General features: G+C 43.5%; 1 protein-coding gene across 1 annotated transcript in view; it reads right to left on the minus strand.

The window, feature by feature from the left end:
- The window catches only part of DNAH3 (dynein axonemal heavy chain 3), a 211,811-nt gene extending 201,359 nt beyond the window's left edge, over positions 1-10,452 (minus strand). The window contains 4 exon segments of the mRNA XM_036824136.1: positions 1,090-1,312; positions 1,857-1,961; positions 6,086-6,135; positions 10,375-10,452. Of these exon segments, the coding sequence (XP_036680031.1) occupies positions 1,090-1,312; positions 1,857-1,961; positions 6,086-6,124 (367 nt within the window). The 5' untranslated portion in view covers positions 6,125-6,135; positions 10,375-10,452.
- Between the last annotated feature and the right edge of the window lie 84 nt (positions 10,453-10,536).

Raw genomic sequence — 10,536 nt, forward strand, 5'->3', positions numbered from 1 at the left:
ATATAAAGTATTGTGGTAAGCAGCTTCCAAGACGGTCCCCAAGGATCCTCACTTCTTGGAATCATGCCCTTGTGTAATCCTCTTAAGTGTGGGCGGGACCTAGCAACTCACTTCTAACAAAGAGAAAATGGCAAAAGTGATAGGATGTCACTTCCAAAATTAAGTTCCAAAAAGACGGTGGTTTCTATCTTGCTGGCTCTCTTCTCTCTCTTGCTCTCTCCCTCGTTCCCTCTAAGGGAAGCCAGAAGTCATATTGTGAACTGCACTATGGATAGGCCCATATGGTAAGAAACTGATGTTTATGGCCAACAGGCAGTGGAGGATGTGAGTGAGATTGGAAGAGGATCCTTCCCTAGTTGCCTTTCGATGACTGTGGCCCTGGCTGACACCTTGATTGTACACTTGTGAGAGATTCTGAGCCAGTTAAGCCATGCCCAGATTCCTGACAGAAACTGTAAGATAACAAATGGTAGTTGTTTTAAACTATTAAGTTTGGGGGTAATTTGTTATGCAGCAATCAACAAGAAGCACATGGAGCACTGCTTGGTGTATGGTAAATGCCATGCTAGCCATTACAATCATTCCCATTTTCAGAGACAAGGAGACTGAGGCTCCATGAGGTTAACCAAAGTTAGCTGCGGCAAAAGGTGGAGCCAGGACTAAAACCCAGGATTAGAAATCTCACTCCAAAGCCCTATTCTGGGGCTTCCCTGGTGGCGCAGTGGTTGAGAATCTGCCTGCTAATGCAGGGGACACGGGTTCGAGCCCTGGTCTGGGAAGATCCCACATGCCGCGGAGCAACTAGGCCCGTGAGCCACAATTACTGAGCCTGCACGTCTGGAGCCTGTGCTCCGCAACAAGAGAGGCCACGATAGTGAGAGGCCCGTGCACCGCGATGAAGAGTGGCCCCCGCTTGCCGCAACTAGATAAAGCCCTAGCACAGAAACGAAGACCCAACATAGCAATCAATCAATCAATAAATCTTTAAAAAAAAAAAAACAAAAAACCACATGGGCTTCTCCAGCTCTGGAGGAGGATTAAAAAAAAAAAGCCCTATTCTGAGTGGGTATGGCACAGAGCCAGAAATACCTAATGGCAGCCCCTGAACAATCTTCTCCCTGGGGACATTGATGGTGACGGGCTGGTAGACCTTCAGTAGGTCCTTCAGTTTCAGGTCCTGGGCCATCAAGGAGTAGTTGTTGGCAATGGAGTCGCTGGGTCCACAGTGGTGGAGCTGCTCTTTGAAGGGTGCAGCCAGGGTCCATGATGTGCGTTGCATCAAGGGTGGGTAAAAGCTGTGCGACATGACTGTCTACAAGGGAAGAAATGCAGAGTGACACATGATGGGGGACATCACTCAGGGGGCCTGGGCTCCTTAGGGCCAGGCTCCACTCACACTGAGACTCATGGCATCCCACATGCCTTACATGGTGGCTCTACCTTCTGCACACTGAGTGCAAATACTTTCGGAATGGACACCAAATGTACTTCTCTGACCATTGTGAGCATGATTTCTGATGACAAGGATAACAGCTTGCTTTCAATATTCAGTAAATTTGTGATCAGATAATTTACATCTACTGTCTTTATTGCTATGGACGTGGCTATAAGGTAGAAATAACTGTTCTCATTTTACAGCTGAATATGGAGAAGTTCAGAGAGTTTAAATAATGCAGCAGGTAAGTGAGAAGGCCAGATTCTAACTCACCTTTGTGTTACTGCATAGCTCTTTCTCCCACGGTGCTGTAGCCTCTTCCAGCGGCAAAAATGACCAAGGTTTCTAATGCCACTTGTCAAGTCTGACTGTTTGCCCCCAAACTAGTACCAGCAGGAGAGTAGCAGCCAGGTGAACATACCTGATAGAGTTCAGATGGTTCCTCGTTAGCAGAAGCAGGCAGAGGGGGCAACTCCGGCCGCATCTGGGAGTGGCTCATGTGATGTATCGAGTCACTTTTGTGGATCTGTAGGAAACAGACACAAAGCCACTCTTCAGGAATTAGGAAAGATTTCCAAGCTTCTGAGGTTGATAAGGAGTAAAAAGGTCCTCAGGAAAGGTTTTAGGCACAAAGTTCTGCCATACAGCACCCTTCTCACCCCTATCCACTGTGTAGGTTTCATTTCTTAATTGTTAATGTCTCTCCTCTAGCATCTCCTCCTTGGCTACACTTCAGTGAGCAAATTCAGATATTTTTTTTTCCCCTGGGAAGAGCCCAAATCTGAGGGCACCTCCAGGTACCCTACCCTGGGTTGTAATTAAAGGGGTTGACTTTAAAACATTGACTCTTGCATTTCACATTGGCAAAATTCCAAATAGAAATTTGCTCATGCAGTGGCATAAGTAACTCTGTCCTTCCTGTGAAAAGAAAAAGTATCATTTAAAGAGTGTGGGCATGTAGGTCCACCATTCCATTCAGTGAGTGTATACTTGAGAGTGAGCCTCAGATAGAGGTGAACCTGTGGCTCCCATGGCCACTCTCAGTTCCCGGTGCCTTTTCACCTCAGAGCTGAAGGTGATTTCAGTGTTGAGCAATGTTGTGTGTGTTTCTGTCCTACACCCAGCCACTATAAGCAAGACAACCACTTCATCTGGGGCTGTGATGGAGGAAAACTTCTGGGCTGGACTTACTGAGAGGTGTTGCTATACAGCACTTTAAACATGGTTTAATGGATCTGCAATTACAATTTTGGCTCTTTGTGATTTTTCACCTTAGGCAATGACTGTGTAAGATGAGACATTATTGGACAGATTTGATTTATTTGGGTCAGCAAATTAAGTCATGCAGGGTAATTGGCAGAAGGTAGAGAGGCAGGGGGTATATGAATCAGATATTAGCCATCCCATGCCCCAACCAATCCCTCACTGATGACTCAACCTCATAAAATAATAACATTAACAACAATAACATCTGCCATCATTCTAAATATTATGCGCCAGGCACTTATGAGATTTTTTATACCCATGTTCTAGCTGAAACTAAGGCTCACAGAGGATAGGTAACACATACTAGCCACACAGAGGTGCTTTCATTTTTTTAAAGATTTTTATAAAGATTTTTTTTTTGATGTGGACCATTTTTAAAGTCTTTATTGAATTTGTTACAATATTGCTTCTGTTTTATGTTTTGGTTTTTTGGCCATGAGGCATGAGATCTTAGCTCCCCGACCAGGGATTGAACCCACACCCCCTGTATTGGAAGGCGAAGTCTTAACCACTGGAACGCCAGGGAAGTCCCCAGAGGTGCTTTTAAATACACATGACTCAGCATCCCAACACACTGGAAGTGGCAAGTATCACTTATATGGCAAATTACTTTGGGAATGTGTTGATCTTAAAATTAAACAAAAACATGCAAACTCTTAAACAAAAAGGCATACTGAGCCTGGGAGTTTTAAAAACATAATAGGTTCACTGATCTAATGGCCTAATTCAGTGGTTTTCAAAAATTTCAGACCCACTAACAGAACTTTATTAAACATGGGGATGCTCAGGCTCCACCTTAAACAAGATGACCCTGTTGCTTTCAGCTTAGCACTGTGCCTGTCTCTCTGCTCTTGACCTCAATTTCAAGGATCTAAGAATCGATGAATCATCTCCAAGAGCCTTCTCTTTCACTACTGAAATTAATATCAGATCTGCACTGATGAGGTAAACAAAATGAAAAAACTCAGCATCAACTTGAAAGGAAGCTGGTCATCCAAAATGGGTACTATACCATCCAAGGTAGATTTTGGCAGCAGTATTTTCAGGGAAATGAAGTCATTCATGGTTTCCTTCAGGATCCCAGATGTGACTGGGACATATACTGACATATACTGATTGATAAGTTAGGGCTGTCTGCATTTTGTCTTTGCAAGCAAGAAGGTTTTGTGGTCAGTGGAAATCTTTCCCTTGGCCTAGCTTTTAAATCTGTTTCAAATAAAAATATTCATTAAAAGAACAACAAGCAAACACCACAAATTTCAGACATCTTGAGTAAGTTACAGTTGAGGAGACTCTTTTGCAGTTGAGGAGAATATTAACATTATTCAGGAGGTGGCTTAGCGTTCATGCTTCTGCTTATGGTTGGGGTAAACCTGATTTCAGCCCTGACATATACTGGGAAGTTACTCTTCCCAGCAAAACAGGCAGAATAGAGCCCTAGTGGACATAACTGGCTCTACTCCAATTTCTGTCCATGCTGTACAGTTTCCAGCCCGTGTCCAGGGTAGAGCATGTGATACAGGTCTGGTCAGTCAGAATACTCTCTCCTCCTAGACACTGTGATTGGTTCAGGGATAGGTGTGTAACCCAAGCTGGGCTAATCACAATCATTCCTGACACTTTTGATAGTGCTATTGAAAAAGAGGTACTCTCAACAGCCATCTTTGCCTTATGTGAAAAAAGTCTTCCTTAGATTAAAGCCAACATAAAAGAAAGCAAAGCACCAGAAGGACAAAGACAGACTCCCAGTTACATCAACTGGACCCCAGGATCCAATTTGGACTTCTCAATTACTTGAGCCCATAGATTCTTTTTTGGGTTTGAGCCAGACTGAATTATATGTGAGTCCCTCCATACTGAGAGATGGTCATCCAAGAGATAGACACAGAGGCAGCTGAGTCATCAATATAAAGAGAAAAGCCATTCTTGGGATGATAAAGAAAGAAAACATTTTGCAAGAAAGCAAACTAGGCACTTTGCTGGTGGCACAGTGGTTAAGAATCCGCCTGCCAATGCAGGGGACATGGGTTCGAGCCCTGGTCCGGGAAGATCCCACATGCTGCAGAGCAACTCAGCCCGCGCGCCGCAACTACTGAGCCTGTGCTCTAGAGCCTGCAAGCCACAACTACCGAAGGCCGTGTGCCTAGAGCCCATGCTCCGCAACAAGAGAAGCCACCACAATGAGAACCACACGCACCTAAACGAAGAGTAGCCCCCGCTCACTGCAATTAGACAAAGCCTGCATGCAGCAACAGAGACCCAACGCAGCCAAAAATAAATAAATAAAATAAAATAAATAAATTTATATAAGAAAAAGAAAGCAAACTAACATTGAGCATTTTGCAGAGCACAATGGAGAGAAGCAGAACCGCTGAAGAACAAATTAAACTTTAAGCTAGTTCATGGGCACAGACTAAGACTTAAACACACAGAGCCATTAAACCATGATAGCAGAAAACAGCTCAGTTCATGGGACAGGGACACATGGGACACATACAAGATTAGCAGATCTAGGAATCAATTCATAAAACAAAGAGAGTTTTCTTGAACCCACCTGGTTAAGAATCCTCTGTGGCACCTTCAAGGTGAAAGAGATGGAGATTTTTTTAAGAACTACCTGGCTACCCAAAACAGTTTGTTAAAAATATTAATGCGTAAGTGTTCTCTCTGGTAAATTGCAGAGCGTTTCCATTTCAGGGGGTGGGCTCAGTAATTATCAACAAATCCACTTTAATTTTACAAAGTTTTGATTTAAAATGCTCCTCTGTAGTGTAAAATGCTCCATACACTTCAATGTATGGCAACTTAGTGGATCTTGGCTTCTCCACCAAGATTCTGGCACCTAGATTGGGTAGAACTGTTACCTTCAGGTGCTTATTTCTGACTACATGTGATGTTTGCAAGTCCTTCACAGAAGCAGTTTCCAAATGCTCACTTAAGGACCTGCAACAGCAGAGTCACTAGAGTCTTAGCTAAAAATATAGACTGCAGGGCTCCACTCCAGACCTTTGAGATCAGAATCTTTGGGAGTGAGGCCAAGTCTCTATATTTTCAAGATATTCCCCAGTATATTCTTATGTACCTCCAGTGCTGGGAACTGTTGGATGGAACATATGGTCTAATGGCCTTGAAAAGGAAGGGAAAGAAAGGTGTCTATTCCTGAAATTTTCTCAGCAAAACTTGAAGATGTCCAAAAGCCTAATTCAGAACAAAGCATAATTCAAGGACATTATGTGATTAACATATACGCCTGGTCAAGGAGATCTAACATGGCAATTGGTTTATGACTGAAACATCCCCTTCCCACCCACTCCCAATTTTTCCCTACATGTTGAAAATACTACAGGTATGAAAAAAGAAATACACCTGAAAATTCATACCTACCTTCTGAGATGAGCAATCCATGTCACTCATGTTGTCCATTCTAATTGGACCTATAAAAATACAAAAAAAGGAACAAAGAGCTCTCAGTTTCTTCCTCTACTATCAGTGGCTCTGAAATTCCTTATAGCATAATGGGGATGACACAGATTATGGAACTTTCCAGATGTTCTGAAAGCTCTGTTCACAGGGTTGCCTCTCCAAGGTCATGGACTTCAGCCCCCTGAGGAGTTTCCAGGTAGAAGAGGAAAGAAAGGGAAGCTAGAGAATGAAGAAGCAGCCTTGGGGCTCTGCTGGGCTCTGTGCTGCGGCTTCCTGTGATGGCCGCTCTTCCCTTCCACTGAGCAGCACCTCCCTTGGAACTTTTCCAGGAATACACCGAGTTCACTGTAGAGGAAAAACTGAAGCAGAGTTACATACTAACACAGAGAAGAGGGAGGAAGCACCCCACCAAACAATCCCCCTGGCAGCCTGAACTCTTCTCTCTCCTCCTCTCCGGTTATTCTTAACACTGGAGGAGCTTGTACCCAGGTCCTGGGGCCAGTCACAAGGCTTCAGTGTCTGTTGCTAGGAAGGAGGGGCCTCTGTTGTGCCTAGATACAAGACTGGTCTTGACTCAGCTCTGTGTCCAGGTCTCTCCCTTTGCTGTAGGCCAACTGTCCAGCAGGAAGTTTCGGTGACAGGAGGGAAGGTGGGAAGGTGTTTAGCAATGATCCAGGAGGTGAATGGCAACAAGAGGTTGTGCCTTTGGAGGGGCCTAAATGTACACAGAGTGGTGGTTAAATTCTTGGGCCCTAGAGTCAGACAGGTCTGGGTTCAGACCCTGCCCTTCCCATTTAATTAGCTATGTGGCTTGAGCAAATTGCTTAATCTCTCCAAGTGTCCTTTACAATGTAAAATGCCAACAATGTGACAACCTACCTCATAGGTGGGCTTGAGAGTTTAATGAGATAATACCTGTAAAGCAACCTGCACATAGTAGAAGGATGACCAACTTGTCCCAGTTTCCTGGGACTTTCTGGGTTTTAATACTGCAAGTCCTGCACCCTGAGAACTCCCTCAGTCCTGGGCAAACTGAGACAGCTTGGTCACTCAACACAGTAGGCACTCTGTAAGTGTGGCTAACATCATTCTCATGATAAACACAGGAACACATGCACACGTATGCTCACACACACAAGATACAATTAGCTGCTGGCCAGACATTCAAAACACACGTTAAGTGGTCACTTTCAAAATTTTCTCAAAATCAAGTTAGACTTACTGAGCTCTTTTTGGGAGACAGGCTTCTATATATATATATGTATGTTTTGTCATTCAATTTTTCCCCAAATTCCATGATGTTGATATTTTATGATTGACAAAACCAAAACTGAGAAAGAAACATAATTTTCCTAAATTGCCAGGACTTGTAAGTAGTGCTGATACAATTTGAACCCTGTCCTTATGACTCCAGAGTCCAGTGTTCTTTCCATAAAGTACCTGCCCATAAAACAAACATTTCTGAGATCTTACGATGAGCATTACATAGTACCAAGTACTTCCATTTCTCCTTTTTCTTACTTTTCCCTCAAAGTTTGGCTTTCCATACCTTCAGAATAACCTTGAGGCTCCTCATTCCTTACATTTGCACTCTCTACCATAAGGTATATATACAGTTTCAAATAGTGTTTGGAATAAATGAGCCAGTGACAGGGTTTGAGACTTCAGATGGAAATGGGGTTATTACCAGGCCTCCTATAATAGGATATGAAACCCCATGTCCCACAAAAAAACCAGCAACTGTAACCCAACAAAGTAAAGAACTTTAGAAGGGGCCTGGTAGGGTGTCCATGAGCCCCATGACCTTGTGGGTGAGTAGGAGACACACCTCCCTTTGAAATTTTGTGCTTTAAGTCTACCTGTGTCCAAAAACGTCAAAGCAATAAATACAGCTTTCATTTACTGATGTATATTAGCTGCTGGCACTGTGGTAAGCACTTAATGAGCATCATCTTTCCAAATCTGCTCAACAATGGAGAAGATGAATACAACTATCCCAAGTTTTATGACTGAGGAAACTGAGAAACAGGGAGGTTAAGTAATTTGCCCATAGTCACTCAGCTAGGTCAGCAGCAAAGTTAGAACTTGACCTGATTATGGAATCTGCTCCATGGCTTTAACCAAAAGCCTACATGTAGTCTGAAGAAAGATAGAAAATAAATAAAATATCTGCCAAAGAGAATGAAAATTCCATCATCTCCCCTCTGCCCCAGGCCGCCTCACTGGCACCAGAATTGCTTGCTGACTTAATCTTCTGTTCAGCAATTTCCAAGTGAGGATGCAGGCCTCAAATCCCTTAATCAACTTCAAGTACATAGGGTTGCCAGATAAAACACAGGATGCCCAGACATACTTACACTAAAAAGTTATCTGTTGCTCACCTGAAATTCAAATTGAACTGGTTGTCCTGTATTTTTATTTGCTAAATCTGGCAATATGGGGAGAAGAGGTCAGCTAGGTTCTAGGTTATCCCCATCTCTGTGGTGTTAACAGCTTAGAGTCTCAATCTGTTGCTGGAAATTTTCACACATTTCTAATTCAGAGCCCAGTGTTTCTGGCAGATCTCTTCTGAGGCTTGAAACAGTTGCTTATCCAGGGACTTATTTTATTGACCCATCCAATGGTCAGCAAGAGCCAAGTCCTTGTGCTACTGAGAGATGCTAAGATTCCCACCGTTGGGTAATATATATAGTGTGGTAGAGAAGGCAGCCAACACACAAGGAAAAGCAAAATCTGGCTGGCCCTACAAAAATTCAAGTGGAAGGAACTAGAAGATTCACAGAGGTTCCCCTAGATGGCACCCTTGAACAAAATTTCCAGTGAAGGCCTCAATTCAGCTTCCCAAAGCAACACCCACCAGGGAAGGAGGGTTGCAGTTTTGTCCTAGAGAAAAAAACCCTCCAAACCCAAACAATAACCAACCCTTTCCTGGATGGGGCACCCATCACACTGCAGCTGAACAAAAGGCATGAAACCGGACAGGATTGCCTGAAACGTAAAAATTTAGGGACACTTTTCCGTCCATGTCCTCCTATCTTCACCATTAGCTCCCCCCTTCTTGGCTCTTGTGGAGTTAGAGCAGGATCCCTTAGCTTATTATTATTATCCCCAAGCTTATTTCTCTATCTACCAGCCTGATTATTTCTAGAAATATTAGTTGGTAGAAGTAATACATCATTGGTGGGTGGGCAAAATCAGTGAAAGAAGTCAAAATAAAACTGTATCGCATATTTGAAAGTTGCTAAGAGAGCAAATCTTAAAAGTTCTCGTCACAAGAAAAAAAATTCTGTCACTGTGTATGGTGACAGATGTTAACTAGGCTTATTGTGGTGATTATTTTGCAATATACACAAACATCAAATCATTACGTTGTACAGCTGAAGCTAATATAATGTTATATGTTAACTGTACTGCAATATAAAAATAAACAAAAAAAAAAAAACCCAAGTAACCATGATAAGACACAGAAAAAAACAAAGCACAATACGTTAAATATTTTTGAGCTCCTCCTATGTTCCCGATAGGTGCTAAGTTCTTTACAGCCATTATTGCACCAGTCCTCACTACAACCCTGTGATTGCTTTTCTCTTTCCTAAAGAGTTATTTTTCAGGTGGCTATGGACACAAGTCACAGAGGAGAGATAGATCAACAAAGGTCCCTGGATGGAAAGGGCATGAGAACTGTGCAGCAGCAGGCCAATTCTCAAGTCTATCCCTCTCTCCATTTTATACATAAAGCTGAAGCTCAGCGAGGTTAACACATCCACACAGTTAAGAGTCTTGACCTGGGATCAGAGTCCAGGACTGTTGGACCTCAGTTCACGGTCTTTACAAGTATGTTCTATGGCAGTTGTTCTCAACCTAGACAACTGTGCCCCCCCAGGCGACATGTGCCAATGCTTGGGGACATTTTTGGTTGTCTGCAGGGAAGGAAAGGACTGCTGGCGTCTAGCGGTTGGACGCCAGGGACGCTGCTAAACATCCTACAATACACAGGACAGCCCGCTCAACACGGAATTTTCCTGCCCAAAATGTCAATAGCGCTGCCACTTGAGAAACCCTGCTGTATGGGCTGGATTTCAGGCCAAGGAACATGTGTTCTGGCTCTGACTTGAAACTGCAGGATTTGGGATTAGACTTTTTCATTTATAAAATGGAGATACTAATCGAACCGATCTTTAGGGATCTCACTGGCTCAGGATATTTGCGTTTGAGAAATAATGGTTAAAACCTTCCAGTCAAGGTCGTACCTCATCACTTGTCTGTCCTGAGCTCCACAGATGCTTCCAGAAGAGCTGGTTCAGGGTATTTAGGCAGGGGAAGCCCTGAGACCCCGGGAAAACCCGTTCTCAGCTGCCAGTCTACCTGTCTCAGAGATGGCCTGGGCGCCCTCGCTCCAAGCCAAGAGTGTA

This window comes from Balaenoptera musculus, chromosome 15, assembly GCF_009873245.2.
Source record: "Balaenoptera musculus isolate JJ_BM4_2016_0621 chromosome 15, mBalMus1.pri.v3, whole genome shotgun sequence".
NCBI classification, from domain to species: Eukaryota; Metazoa; Chordata; class Mammalia; order Artiodactyla; family Balaenopteridae; genus Balaenoptera; species Balaenoptera musculus.